The 15,640-nt window shown below is 40.3% G+C and overlaps 2 protein-coding genes across 9 annotated transcripts in view; one reads left to right on the forward strand and one right to left on the reverse strand.

Annotated features, from left to right (window-relative positions):
* Nucleotides 1–15,640, forward strand: part of LOC143033940 (uncharacterized) — a 63,859-nt gene that overhangs the window by 34,606 nt on the left and 13,613 nt on the right. The window contains exons 2-4 of the mRNA XM_076199623.1: nucleotides 2,596–2,701; nucleotides 12,679–12,802; nucleotides 14,157–14,270. Coding sequence (XP_076055738.1) covers nucleotides 2,596–2,701; nucleotides 12,679–12,802; nucleotides 14,157–14,270 — 344 coding nt within the window. The remainder of the gene's footprint in view (nucleotides 1–2,595; nucleotides 2,702–12,678; nucleotides 12,803–14,156; nucleotides 14,271–15,640) is intronic.
* Nucleotides 4,933–15,640, reverse strand: part of LOC143033942 (uncharacterized) — a 49,493-nt gene continuing 38,785 nt past the window's right edge. For 4 of the 8 annotated variants that reach the window (XM_076199632.1, XM_076199631.1, XM_076199625.1 and 1 more), the window contains one exon: nucleotides 4,933–7,203. In XM_076199632.1, the coding sequence (XP_076055747.1) occupies nucleotides 7,006–7,203 (198 nt within the window). In that variant the 3' untranslated portion in view covers nucleotides 4,933–7,005. Of the gene's footprint in view, nucleotides 7,204–13,097; nucleotides 14,149–15,640 lie in introns of those variants that run through there. The other 4 variants (XM_076199627.1, XM_076199626.1, XM_076199629.1 and 1 more) reach the window with 2 other exon arrangements.

Raw genomic sequence — 15,640 nt, forward strand, 5'->3', positions numbered from 1 at the left:
CCCACACTGTTCCTCACCAATAAACTCCCTCTGTTCCTCTCCTAATTCTCTCAATCAAGACCCTCCCATAAGCCTTCCCAACTACACTCAACAAGCTGATCCCTCTGAAACTACTACACTCAACAAGCTGATCCCTCTGAAACTACTACACTCACACTTGTCCCCCTTTCCCTTGTAAAATGGAACTATACAGGCACTCCTCCAGTCCTCCGGCACTCTACCCTCTCTTAAACAGACATTAAATAACCTCACCAGCCAGTCCACCAGGTGCCTTACTTGCTCTCATTATCTTAACAGCTGCTTTCACTTCATCCTTCCCTATTTCTCCTTCATTTTCCTCACTCATCACTCTCAATTTCTTAGCGCTTCCCACTACAACTACCTTTCCCTTCTGCACCTTTTACCTTTTCTTCTCTATTTGATTCGTCTCTTTCTCTTTTAATTTCCCTCCAAAACATCTTTTTATTACTTTCAAAATTTTCTGTCGTACTCTTACCCCATTTCACATCTGCTCTCCTCTTTGTTTCCTTTATCTTATGCTTAACTTCCCTTTTCTTTACTGTGTACCTCACATATGATTCCCTCATCCTAATTTGTAGCCAATCTATGAATGCCTGCTTCTCTTCTATGCCTTTCATTGCTTCCTCATCCTACCACTCGCTACCCTTCCTTCTATTTCCTCCCGCCCTCCTTGTTCCACACGCCATCTTTGCACTCCTTATGACTCCCTCCTTGAACCATCCCCATTCCCCCTCCACTCCTAGTTCTACTCTATCCTTCACTACCTCCCACTCCTCTTTCAGCTTCTTCTTATACTCACTCCTTTTTTCGCTCATTTAAGCAGTTCGCTCTAAGTACCTCCCTACCTTCTGCACTTTTCCTCTTTCTCCACCTATTCTCCACTCTCATTTTACCTTCCACCAGAAAATGATCTGATATTCCCCCACTCTCTCTCCTTAGAACATGTACATCCTTAACTCTTCCTACCTTACTCCTGGTCACCACTATATACTGTAGTCCATTAATGCTCTATCTGCCACCCTTCCATCCACCACCCTCTCCCATGTGTACTTATGCTTGACTTTCTTCCTAAACACTGTATTTGCTATCATCAACTCTCTTTCAAGACACATCTCCACCATCAATTCTCCACTACATTTTTTACCTGGAACTCCATACTTCCCAATCACTCCGTCTATTAGTTAATTTTCTACCCTAGCATTAAGGTCTCCCAATACAGCTACATTGACATTTCTCCCTAATCCCTCTATGCACTCATTTATATCTACCCAAAAAGCCTCCCTTTCCTTTAAGTTCTTCTCACTACCAGGCCCATACGCACTTACAAAACCCACATCCCCCTTCCCAGTTTGACTTTCATCCACATCAACCTTGATGAAACCTCCTTCCACTCTACTACACACTTATCTCTTCACTTACTAGTACAGCCACCCCTGCTCTCCCTCGTCCCCTCTTCACTCCTGAGTACCTCCCAGCTACACTCCCAAACTCACAGTTGCCCTTTCCTTTCATTTTAGTTTCACTCAAAGCCAGCACATCCATCTTCTCGCAAACATACTGCCTATCTCTTCCCTTTTACCACATCCATCCACGCACATTAAAAGACCCAAACCTTAGGGTACTGGTTGGAAAACTCCCAGACCCTCTTATGCCTTTACTTTTTTTTTTTTTAGGAATGTCCCCTTTTGGGGCTACAGGTAGCAGGACTCCTAATCCCATCCCCTGTCCCGTTTTTTGTCGCCTTTTACGACTTGAGTGGAAAGACTTGGTGGTAGCATTCTCTTTCCCCACCACAGGGTAGGCGAAAAAAGGAAATGAATATTTAGAAATGGTACAGGACGGCAACAAGGGGTTGGGGGAAAGCATAACAGAGGGATAGTCGTAGTATAAAAGTGTCATAATTTCTCTATGAAAAGAGTTTCTCTATCACAGACAAAATGATGTGTGGCTCTGGTCCGTAGGGGCGCCCTATATAGACCCTAAAGTATCAAGTACATGTTACTTTGCCACAATATCATGCAGCCAATACCTCGTACAAAAATACATAGATGTATGAATACTTGGTATAGGTTAGAAGGCAATATAGGCCAAGTTGGAACCATGCATGAATTTTAAATTAGGTATAATTGGAGAATAAAAGGTGGGACCCCATGAGTGTTGCTCTATTCCTGTATACTACAATTAGATAAATACAGTATAATACATTCCAACACTTCCTACACTTACTCTTTCTAGACAGCAACACAGTCTCTTATCCTGTGACCATTTTTTGAGAGCTACAGGCCTCCTGAAAGAAAGTACTGGAGCAACAGATTTGATTACAGTGTGAATACTGGCCAATGCACAGTATGTTCTGTTTTGTGTAAATGTCAGCATCTAGGGCATGGTGTCTGTTCCCAAGTTTATTCTATATTGATATTATTATAGAGATAGGTGATAACTTGAATGGAGGCAGGTTAGTGTGATTCTTGCATGTCTTAAGGGTGTTTTAGTTTTGTTTGGTGAGATGGGGTTATTTGATTCAATAAGTATGAGGTAATTTGCATGTATAGGAGAATATGTTTGATTTTTCAGACACTTCTGTCACATCACACATTGCCACCATATCATCTGGAAGAGACCGAAATGAGCTGCTGGCAGAAGCTTCAAACTTGGGATATTCTTCAGCTTCTATTCCCAGGTCTGAGTTTGATTTATGCAGAAGCCAGATCATGAGCTGTGGCACAAGACATTCTTGTTTATCAGTGGATGTTTGTGAGAGGACTGTTCAGTAGATGGTGGTTGGTAGGTGACATTACAGTATAGCTAGAAGCATCCTGATTGTTTCAAGTAAATTTCCTGGTGCATTGTTTTCAAACTTTGTTCTAGATGTTTGCAAGCAATAAGAGAATATGCCATATGAAGCGGTTATGAATGATAACCCTTGATTTGCAGATTTGTATGAAATTGTAAACAGGAAATTCCCTATATATTGATAATTCATATATTGAAGCAAGACTGGTTCTGCAATTGCTCGTGTGATTAACTTGGTTCTGTAGAGTATTTTTATTTATTTATTTATTTTTTTTTTATACTTAGTACCATTGAAGCACATGCCTTTCATATAGAGAAAATTTTCCTCACTTTTTCTTATTTGCATCTTTGAATCCTTGTATATTGGAGTTTCATATATAGGGGATTCCCTGTATTGGTATTTCTATTTTGGAACTTAATTTTTGTGACATAACTAATTCTGAATTTGTATACTCACGTAACCAGTTACTAGGGTTCTAGTCAAGTCCAGACCCTTTTATGCCTTGACTTTTCAAAGGAGAAAAATACAGAGTAGGGGACCTCTAAAATATGAATCTGTTTTCCCTAAAAAAAGCATAGACTCAGAGGTGACTTGATAAGCTCTTCAAGATTTTAAAGGGAATCAACATCATGTATGATGAAGTTTTCATACTGAATACAAATTGGATGAGAAATAACAGATTCAAGCTATCATGGCATAGATTTAATTGGGAAGTAGAAACTACTGCAACTGTGTAGTTAATGAATGGAATAAACTTCTTGCAGAAGCAGTGTAATGTAGTATAGTTTGCAGGAGTGGACAATTCCAGTTTTACAGTAGTTGCCCAGTGGGATCCTCTGGAGCAACTCATGATTTCCTGCAGATGAAATTCACCAGAGACGTTAAAAAGAATTGCTAATTTTTTTTCCTTGTAGCTGTATTAGCCTCAACATGAGCATATATATATATATAATATATATATATATATATATCAGGGGTGGACAATTCCACTTTTACAGTAGTTGCCCAGAGGGATCCTTTGGAACAACCCATGATTGCCCACAGAGGAAATCTGGGTGTCCTGGGTGTGTGGGTGACCAAATTGTCTACCCCTGACCTAAGACTGAAAAATTAATCGAGACAAACATCTAAACAATATGCTGTAATGCTTTCCAATTGTTTGGTTTGCTTGTTTATTCATTTCTTTAATTATTCTTAGTATCCAACCTAGTTATGGACCAAAAGGTCTCCTGTTGGTTTGATCTTTCTTTGTAATCCTTAAACCCATCACTGTGTCCTATTTAGTCCCCTTCAATGACCTATATGGGAACAGTGGTGACATTTTTCTCCACATGAGGGGTGAAAAGGAGGGCTGGCAGGTGTATTTACCTACAGTAAACCCTCAATATAACGGATGATATGGGAACGGGGGTCTGTCATTATATCTAAAGATCCGTTATAATAGAGGATCCATTATATCCGATGGAAATACCAGATAGATCCATTATATCCTGAAGTTTGTCGGGTATTAGAAATTAGTAGGATTAAAAATTACAGTAAATCCTTGATATAATGGACGATATGGGGACGGGTCTGTCATTATATCTGAAGATCAGTTATAACTGAGGATCCCTCACTATAACAGAAGAAAACCCATTATAGCAAAGGTTTGTCTGGTCAGATTTTTTGTCTGTCATATCTGATATGCGGTATACAGTATTGAGATTATTTATATCGGGGGTCTACTGTAGTTGTATCTTATGGGAAAGGGAGCTATGCTTGTGGTGTCCTATCTTTGCATCTTGCAGTATTTAAATTGTTCTTAAATTTGTGTATGGTTTTTGCACACACTATCATTTCATCTAATTTGTTCCATACATCCACCACTCTGTGGGGAAATAGTCCAGTAAATCTAGCAATCATTTAACTGGACCTAGAACAAATTGCAATAGAAGATTTTTTGGCTTTAACTTGTTTATTAGGTCCCTCTGATGAACATATAAAAAGTCTCCAACTTTTGGACACTGGGAAAGTGGTTAATTTGCATAAATTCAAGATGGCCACCGTCCAAAGCTTCAATTTACAGATAACTTTTTTCTGGCTGCTCCCAGACCCTATAAATGTATTACAAACAACGGTTTTTGGCTTTAACTTGTTTATTAGGTCCCTCTGATGAACATGTAAAACATAAATTCAAGATAAATTCAAGAAATACAGAATGAGGCATTGCAAATATGATATGACGTCACCATGACGTAGTATGACGTCATTCAGAGGCATGATAGGAGTTTGTATTCACTTGGATCATCGGTGCTTGCATCAAAGTTGCTATTTTGACAGAGTCCTTTACATTCACCACATGCACTGGAACATTCAAGCTCATTCCGTTTGCAACTACAGTGTTGAGTGTCACAGTTGTCCTTACACTGACATCTGACCAATTTCAGTAGTGAATCAGGAGCCACTGGCGAATCCATCGTCTTTGGTTCAAGCTGGCCCTTCCGCAGACACCAGCCCCATTTCTCGGGGTCCACACAGTTCCCCATCCATTCCTGGACCTGACAATAAACACGGAATGAGTGGTATTTGGCTGCATCGGTTGTTGGGGGAAGGCTGTGAACTTCAACGGTAGTTAAACTTTTTCCCACCTTGTTGCAAAACTTTGTCTTTCAAAGTCAAGGGCGTCATTTCCTTTTCCCCCGTACAAATAAACCAAGGCCTTTTCACCAGCTGATGATATTGCATCTTTACTTCCACTTTGGCAACAGAATGCTTCTAAACATTTCAAGAAACCGTTGTCTTTCCTCACTTTCCTCAAGGCAGCCCTTTTACCAATACCATACAGTCGTGAGGTTGTGTCACATCCACAGAGTGCATGGACAACTGGCAGGACACTACAGATGCTTTCACCGAGAGCTTCTGCTACTGAGTTAATATGCCAACATTTCCCACCTTCCTTGCTCGACTTGAAGTACAAACCATTCATCCCTCATTCTGCATAATGACACAACAGCACCAACAAGTCTGTGTCCTCACCTATCACATATGTCACGGTTTCCCTTGCATGCTCAACTCCCTTCTTCGCAATCATGATCAACATTGTCTGCCACGAACTGTCCAAACCTGCCTGCAGTGGATATGTTGGTGCCCCTGAAATTGGCAGCACACTTCGAAAACCTCAAAACTTCTGCGTAAGGCAGACAGAAGCCGTGGCTGTGTAAACTGTCCACAAGAAAGCGGGAACCAAAGTGCTGGTGCATTTGAACCGCCAATCCATACTGAATGGGTGCTACAATGGCCCTTGGTCTGGTAAGTTGCACGATACTTTGTCCAATTGATGCAACTTCAAGATCACATGACTTGCCACTGAACGTCTCTTGCAGCAATATACGAAGGGACTGCGGAACGTACACCACATTCATATCCAGTGACCGGAGTTCAGAAGGATATGGATAGAAATCTGTACAAGTATCAATGTTCTTTATATCTGCTTTGATCAACTGTGCCGCTGCCCTGACTATCTTTTTTCTGCTTCCTCATCATCAGTCTGTGGCGAGTCTTTGAATTGTTGCAAAATCTTTGCAGCAGTTTCTTTGACAGTTACAACATCGCTGCGTCCACGCACGTTACTAATAACCAGTTCATCCCCAAAATATGAAATAAGTTTCTGTTTCATGTACTTCACACTATACGCTTCAACATCAGGGCACAACTGGGACATTCTATCAACGAGATCAACCACTGTAGTCTGTTCATCATCATTGCCACTGACTAGATCCTCGATTGCGAGTAGAAATGCTTCCTCTCGTGAGGCATCTACTTTGTGACCCTTGTGAGGAGGTTCACTGTCTGCGAAATCACGATATTTAGAGGGGATCTGCCTGTGTCTGAAAATTTGAGCTGCACTGCTTGTGATATATTGCGTCAGCTGCTGGAAGATCGCGTGCAAAGTTAATTCGGCCTCTAACAGTGTCAGCCCACTCATCAGCCGTGGCATCACATGCAGAAAGTATTGTCATTTGAAAGTTGAAGGTGCGTACTGGATACACTTCTTCTGAATCATGCTTTGTGTCCAAATAGATTTTTGTACCACAAAAAAAGCAGTTCTCTGTAAAACAAGAGTCTGGTGTCTGAGAACAAAGAGCAGGTTTTTCAGGACGTTTCTTCTGCTTCCCAGGAATTCTATTTGGCTTCGTATTGACATGCTTCTTTCAGCAATCAATGTGCACCGTTTGGCCCTCAGACACGGTAATTGATGGCGTTCCACGTTCAGTACTAGCCTTGTTGATAGTATCTGCTCCCTTCGCCCTCAGCTTGACTGTTTCTCCTTCGTCTAATGTGTTTGAGCAAATGCCACAGGGATTATTTACCACTTCTTCTTCCATGGCTTCAGTAGATGTCGTACCAATCTGTTGAAACAAGAAACAAGATGATGGGATTAGTATAGGCCTAGGCAAAATGTAATAGACAATAATGTGCAGTAAAAGTAGGGCTTGACCTATAACAAATTGCAATAGAAGGTTTTTTGGCTGTAAATTAACCACTTTCCCGGTGTCCAAAAGTTGGAGACTTTTTATATGTTCATCAGAGGGACCTAATAAACAAGTTAAAGCCAGAAACCGTTGTTTGTAATACATTTATAGGGTCTGGGAGCAGCCAGAAAAAAGTTATCTGTAAATTGAAGCTTTGGACGGCGGCCATCTTGAATTTATGCAAATTAACCACTTTCCCAGTGTCCAAAAGTTGGAGACTTTTTATGTGTTCATCAGAGGGACCTAGTAAACAAGATAAAGCCAAAAAACCTTCTGTTGCAATTTGTTCTAAGTCCAGCCCTACTTTGACTGGTCTAAAAGCTGTTCTTTTTCAGGTATCTTCTATAACTGTCCTTTTTGAGTTTCTTTCTATGTCCTCTTGTATTTCTTATATCCCATTTTAGTAAGTCTTCCCTACCAAGGACTTCCATACCTCTCATGATTCTATAGAAGGTTAACAAGTCTCTTTCTCTTTGTTCCAGGGTCAGTAACTCAAGTTATGACAGTTCTGAAAGTGCGTGGGCCATCTTCATAGTTGCTCTTTGGAGTCTTTCAATTTTCCTTTTATTCTTTTTGGTACTGGGTGACCATAGTGTCTTTGCATACTCCAGTCTTGGTCTTATCAATGTGACTAGTGTTTTCCTCACCATATCTTCATCTAAGAAAGTAAATGCCACTTCTATTGACCTCAGCAAGTTGTAGGGTTCTCTGACAATTTTGTTTATCTGTTTGATAAACAGATAAACAAAATTGTCAGAGAAACCTACAACTTGTCCTTTGTGATTACTCCCAGGTCTTTTTCAAATCCCGCTTTCTTTGCATCCTTTTCACCAATTTTATATTGTCTTGATATCCTGTTTTTACTTTTTCCAAATTCCATTATACAACATTTCTTGATGTTAAAGTCCACTTCCCATTCCTGACTCCATTCCCAAATTTTGTTCAGATCTCTCCGCAGCAACTCAATCTATTTCAGTGCTCACTTTTCTCAACAATTTTGCATCACCGGCAAAGAAGTTCATGTAACTGTCCACACCAGTGTCCATCTCATTCACATAAGTAGCAAACATTATTGGAGCCAGTACAGATCCCTGTGGAACTCCACTAATCACCTCTTCCCAAGCAGGACATTATCTCTGAACACTATTCTCATTTTTCTTTCATGCGGGAAATCCTCCATTCATTCCAGTAGTTTACCTTGAACCCCTCTTATGGGTTTTGTTTTCCTAATATTTTTTTCTATTCGGCACTTTATCAAAAGCTCTTTGTAGATATAGGAAAGCACATTCAATCCATCTGTCCCTTACCTCTATTATATCTAATAGTCTTTAGTAAAAGCAGATCAGATTTGTGGCACATGATCTTCCCTGTTTGAATCCATACTGTCTCAGGTTTAGTATATTGTTCTCTTCCAGGTGTTTTGTCACTTTTTGATAATTTTTTTCACAAATTTTGGCTACAGCATTTGTAAGGGAAACCAGTCTGTAATTTGTTGGGTCTTCCTTGTTACCTCCTTTATATATTGGTATGATGTTAGCCTTTTTCCAGTCTACTGGTATTTTTCCTTCCTTAAGTGAACAAATTGTTATATTTTATATTTGCATACCAATTCTTCTTTACACTCCTTTAGTATCCAGTTTGGAATTCCATCCAGGCTGTGTGATTTCCTGACATCAAGGCTTGTTATTTGATCCATTATTTCAGCTTGTGTTGCTATTATTTCTCTTATAGGGGGATTTCACTTTTCATCCTTCACCCCATTGCCATACTTTTTCTCTAGTGAAAATGGATTTGAAATTTTTTCTCATGATCTCAGCCATTTGTCTTCTATGTATTCCATGTTACCCTGGCATAGATTCACTATTTCATGCTTGTTTTTCAATTTACTATTCACATATCCATAGAATAGTTTTGGTTGATCCTTATATTTTTCTATTGCCTTTTTCATCATCTCTTTTTACATCCCTGTGTATTTTTACATATTCCTTTGATATATATTTGCTACTTTCTAGGATTTTTCTCTTTTTTTTTTTTAATCTTTTACAAGCTTTATCTTGCCTCGCACATGTGCATATGTCAACCTAATAGCAGTATATAGGAAAAGAGCAGCACTTGGGTCCCGATTACTCTCCAATTATCATACATGCATATACCAAAGGCTTTTTCCCCCTTACAAGGGAGGTAGCCAAAAAACAAAGGCATAAAAACCATTCCCACCCATTCCATCCCTAATACACTCCAGTCCCCTCCAATCTCTACCCTCCCTCTTATCTTGGCACCTCCTGGATGAAGGGTCATCCCTGCATCTTGTCCACTGCCCTGGGTCAGGAGCAGTGTCGCAAGATGCAGCACGTCCACAGCAAGGCCACTTCATTAAATCTGTGACCCCCAACACCGTCCCCTCATGCAGAAAAGGAGAAGACAGGGAGAAATCCCTTTGGGCTGCATCAAATTTTTCTCACACATACTACCTTACCCCCCCATCCCCCACCCATTCCACCTCATGCATCACAACATCAACCATATACAACCATTCTCCATTCACCCGTCTTCTGTTTTCTCCCGTCCTTCCTCAACAGACATTCCCCTCTTTCCTAAAGCTCCTTTCACCCCATCCATCCATCTCCTCCTAGGTCACCCCCTCATGTTCACTCCCTCCACACACTGCCTTCAATACCTCTTTTACTAGTCTTTCTTCACTCATTCTTTCCATGTGTCCAAACCATCACAATACTTTTTCATCCACCCTACCTCCCAACTCCCTTTCCACCCCTGTTCTCCTCCTCACCTCCTCATTTCTCACTCTATCCAGCCTAGTAACCCCCATCATATTTCTCAGACACCTCATCTCAAACACATTCAAACTCCTTCTCTCTTCCTCTCTTATGTTCTATGTTTCTGCCCCATACAGTGCTGTTGGCACAATCACTCCTTCACACAGTCTCCTCTTAGCATCCATTCCTAAATGTCTATTCCTCATTACACTTTTTAATCCACCAAGGCATTTACTCGCTTCTCTCAATCTACATTCTACCTCCACTTCCACTCCACCCTTTCCTGCCACATTTGCACCCAAGTATCTAAAACTATCCACTTCCTTCAGTTGCTCTCCCTTAATGCTCACTTCCAGTCTACCACTTTCACCCCCTTTCTCATCACCTTACTTTTACCCACATTTATCTTCAACTTTCTTCTTTCACACACACTCCCAAACTGTTACCAACTTCCTCAATCCCTCCTCCGATCCTGCTACAAGTGCAGTGTCATCTGCAAACAACAGCTGGTTCACCTCCCACTTTTCTCCATTTTCTTTAACCATCTCCAATCCCTGACCCACCATCCTTGCATTTACCTCTCGCACCACCCCATCCATGTATAAGTTGAACAGCCAGGGCGACATAACACAACCCTGATGAAGTACCACCTTTACCTCGAACCACTTGCTCTATCCATTTCTAATCCTGACACATGCTCTACTACTCTCGTAAAAACTCTTGACAGCTCCTAGAAGCTTTTCTCCTATCCCGTATATCTGCAAGACCTCCCACAGTACCTTCCTGTCTACCCTATCATAAGCCTATTCCAAACCCATAAAAGCCCAAAAAACTTCCTTACCCTCTCCAATAGTTTTCTCACACATGTCTTATCACAAAAATCTGATCTACGCAACCTCTACCTGTCCTAAATCCACAATGCTCCTTACCAATTACTCCCTCTGTTTCTCTCCTAATCCTCTCAGTCAAGATCCTTCCATAAGCCTTAAGCTAATCCCTCTGAAACTACTACATTTGCACTTGTCCCCTTTTCCCTTGTAAAGTGAAACTATACAGGCACTCCTCCAGTCCTCCGGCACTATACCCTCTCTCCAACAAACATTAAATAGCTTCACCAGCCAGTCCACCATCACTGTACCTCCTTTTTAGACATTCTGTATGGCATCCATCCAGACCAGGTGCCTTACCTGCTCTCATCATCTTAACTGCCTTCACTTCATCCTTCCTTATTTCTCTTCCATTTTCCTCACTCATCACAGTCATTTTCTTAGCACTTCCCACTGCAATTATCTTTCCCTCCCTATTCCCCTTCACATTTAGCAACTCCCTAAAATACTCTGCCAATCTTCCCCTTACTGCCTTCTTTTCCATTATCACTTCTCCATCTGCACCTTTTACCTTTTCTTCTCTACTTGATTTACCTCCTCTTCCTCTCTTATTTTTTTCAATTTTTTTTTTTATTACTTTCAAAATTTCCTGTCATACTCAAACCTAGTTTAAATTCATGGATGGATTGAACTAAGGCTAAATCAATATTATTCGATCATCATGATTCAGTATAACATTAAGATAAAGCTTAGTGCTTCCTTATAAATGACTCTTTGAAGTTGTTAATTTACTATAATACAAACTTACCTGCCATCTGGCAAGGCTTGAACAGCCTATGCTTACCTCAGCTACAATTAGCACAGCTTTAACCTCTTCAGTATGAGTCAGATTCTTGCATGCAGCATCGGATGCCTAATGTACAATGCATCACACTACTTGCATTATGAAATATAGTCACCACTGTATTACTCATTCTCTTCCACTTTGAGTAATAATAAACACAAAATATGATCAGACCAGTTCACAGAATTAAGGGGTAACTCAGCTACAACTACAAAATAAATATAATCAAGATGCAGATGCTGGCATCCTCATTTACCCACTTACGCCACATGATGCCAACATAGGTGCCATCATATTGAAAAAAAAACCTGGTTGACCAGTGAACAGGGCCCTGACAAGGGGAAAGGGGTGAAAAGAAGGTAAAGCAAATTCCCCCTAATGTACTTTTAATGCATGATTTACTTATCATGAATTGTGTGTATGAATGATGTACGTATAAAAGTTGTTTTATGGATGAATGTTACATGTGAATCATTCTAGTGACCATCAGATGTGGAAGGTAGTGATGGTGGTGGGGGAGGGGGGTCACTTTTCGACTTGCCCCGGGTCTGCACTTGCCCATGTCGGAGCCCTGCCAGTGAACATCCCAATTTTCATTATTAGATTTAAATTCATGCATAGTAGCTTTGGCTATATTACCTTCTAAGTTGTTTCAAGTATTTGTGCATCTGTGTGGAAAACTATTGCTTCACATCCTTTAGGCATTTTCTTTTTTAGTTTATTCTCATGACCCTTGTGCAACTCTCCCATCCCTAATCAAGAGATTTCTTCTGTCACTGTAGTCTATTCCCCTTTTGCAAGCTCCTACACTAATCAAGTCGCCTTTTTCTTTTCATCCTTCCACTGTTGGCAAATATAATGCTTTTATGTATAAAATGCAGACTTAAATGAGCATGTTTCTCTATAGGACCTCTATAGGTGATGGAGCTTATGTTGGGCCACGTCAACATCAGAACCAAGAGGATTGGAATGAGTTGGTGGATTGGATAAACAGTCACATCTTAGTTACACCACGTCATGCCCATGTTAAGGTACTGAAGTGGACTGGGGTCTGGTGCAACATAAGAACAGGTGCAGTGAAAAGAGCAGATGAGTAGTGGTTAGTGAATGAAAGGGAGATGGACTAAATGATAAATGTGGAGGATGATAGGCAGCAATTGTGGCCTAAAGGAGATTGATCAATTGGTTGTTGCCTTGAGTTTTGCTGACTGGAAATCTGCAGTTCCACAGCAGTTGGCAGTGGTACTCAGGCCCTCCTGTTGATCTCTAGAAAGAAAACTTAGATATATCTACAATTTGTTAGTGGAATTCTTTCTATGGCATTACCTGAAAGTAGTAGGAGTGGAATAGTTACTGGTTGTCAGCTCTCCTTGTTTGTAGGTGGAGGAAATGCAGTTGAATTTCATAAAGAGAAATCTTGGATCCAGTCTGAAGACTGTTTCTCAGGACTGTACCTCCAAATAGAACTGAGGAAGCTGACAGGGTGGTAGGGATCAACTCTCTGACATCCTTCATGGAGAACCACCTTGTGCAGGTATCTGTCATCATTCCCAAGACAGAGGTTTGGAATTAGTGGGTGAGAATGGAAGGATTTGGATAGTGAATAAATTGTTTGTAGATGGTACTGCACTTGGAAGATTTGGAAGCAAGACTAAAGCAATTGGTGACTAAGTTTCACAGGGTGCACAAGAAGAAAGTTACAAGTGAATAGGGAAAAATTGAAGTTGTGAGGTGCAAGAGAATGTAAAAAGAATTACACATTCGCCTTTGGACAGATCAGACTCCTCTGTTATTCTATATCTAGAGTTAGTGTTCATTGTCCCAAAAGGGACCTTGTTTTTGTCATAGGATGTCATAGTACAATGCCATCATTCTCCTTGATAGTGGTTTTTAACCCTTTAATCACCATGCCCTTAAGGAGTTCACATTACCTCCATCTGCCCCTAGTAGTGAGCCATTGCCTTCATGGACAAATTTCTACCTTACCCTCTAAACTAGCACAGCCATATCCCATGGTCCCCATGATGTGAGATCCACTGCTTTATGTATTGAAATTTAATTGACATCTTTTCCCTATGGCCCCTAAGAGTTCACATATCCCCATAAGCTTTGCTTCACGCTCTCCCTTTTCAACAAGTAATTTTGTAAAATTTTTGTGTATATGTATGTATAAATTGTATTTTATTTTGTTGAATAAACCCTTAAACTAACTAAACTATCTTCCATCTCCCCCTGTTAGTTAGCCCTTGCCTCCATAAAGAAATTTCTACCTTCCTCTGAACTTGTACAGCCATATCCCAAGGTAATTAGTTGGTCCCCACAATGTGAGACCCAGTGTTTTATGTATTGTAATGTAAGTACTTGACATCTTTTCCCCATGGCTAGATAGTAGATGGGAAAGTGGAAGTGAGTGAGGTACCCTTGGAACACAATGAAGACCAGGAGACCCCTCACCCAGAAGACTTGGAGACCCTACATAAAGGACTGGAAGACCTGCAGGTACAGTACATTTCTGGGTTGGACGACAAGTAGTTACTGTGAGGTATCCCGTGTTCCTATTCTTTGTTTTATAACTCAAGTTTGCCTTTAATGCTGTAGGCTATGCAGAGGTGTTGTCCCCTGTTTTAGGCATTTTCTCCTAATGTCTTTTTATTATTATTTTTTCAATCTCTAAAGCTTGTATAAAGTTTCCCCAAGAGTTAAGTCAGTCAGTCAGTTTCTCTTTCTCAACAGACTTGACACAATCATTGTTTTAATAAATATTGTTTCAATTTTCACTGATTTTGCATCCCAACAGTAGCTGGCATTGGTCCTTGGGGCATCCCACAGATCTCATTGGTAAAAAGATTTAGACATATATTTCCTTTGTTTGTATGGATCTTTGTCACCAATTTGTAGTAGGAGGGGAGAAGTTATAGGTTGTGTGAAAAGGTGGAGGAAACAAGTTGATACATTTTTGGCTCAGTCTGAAGACTGCCAGCCCCTCAAACACCTTTCTATTGAGATAAGGATGTTTACAGGTTTTAAAGTTAAGTGTTAGGAAGATGTCACTGACATGTCCTACAAAACCACCTCATGCAGGTATTATTGGTCCTGTTGACCCCACTAAAACTACTATATTCACACACATTTGCCCTCTTGTATAGTGGGACTACATATGCACTCCTACAGTTGACCAAGGGTAATTCCTTCCCTTAAACACACACTGAATCAACTACACTATTACTCCTACTTTTGTCTATTACATTAGCTCCACAGAAAATTGTAGTAATTTTTCCCTATACAGTGATACCTTAAGATACGATCGCCCTAACATGGGAAAAATTTGAGATACAATGTAAGATTTTTTGAAAATTTACGCCCTAACATACAATGAAAATTTTGAGATACAGTGTGGTTATGTGCAATAATTTGAAATGCCAGCAGTAGGTGGCAGACTGTTTGCTCAGCTCCCAATGATTCCCGATGCTTCAGTTTGTGTGTTGTCTTCTTGTTTACATCTTTGCTGTTTGTTAGTCATGTTTGTGCCTGTTTTGTGTATTATTTAGATTTTTGTGCATAACCATGGGTCCCAAAGACAAGGACAAAGATAGTGAAAAGAAAACCTCGTCCAAAAATTATCTTTATGGAAGTAAAACATGAAATAATTGCAAAACATGAGGGTGGTGTGTGGGTGAGTGACTTAGCCAAAGAATGTGGACGCAATGCATCAACAATATCCATGACCATTAAGCAGAAAGACACAATAAAGAAGGTGCAGCCTTCCAAAGGTGTCATCATTATTTCAAAACTTCGAACAGACCTACATAATGAGATGGAGTGCCTACTTTTTATATGGATTAAGGAGAATGAGTTGGCTGGTGACTTAC

The sequence above is a fragment of the Oratosquilla oratoria genome, chromosome 16 (assembly GCF_046742065.1).
Source record: "Oratosquilla oratoria isolate Oo_2021 chromosome 16, ASM4674206v1, whole genome shotgun sequence".
Taxonomy (NCBI): domain Eukaryota; kingdom Metazoa; phylum Arthropoda; class Malacostraca; order Stomatopoda; family Squillidae; genus Oratosquilla; species Oratosquilla oratoria.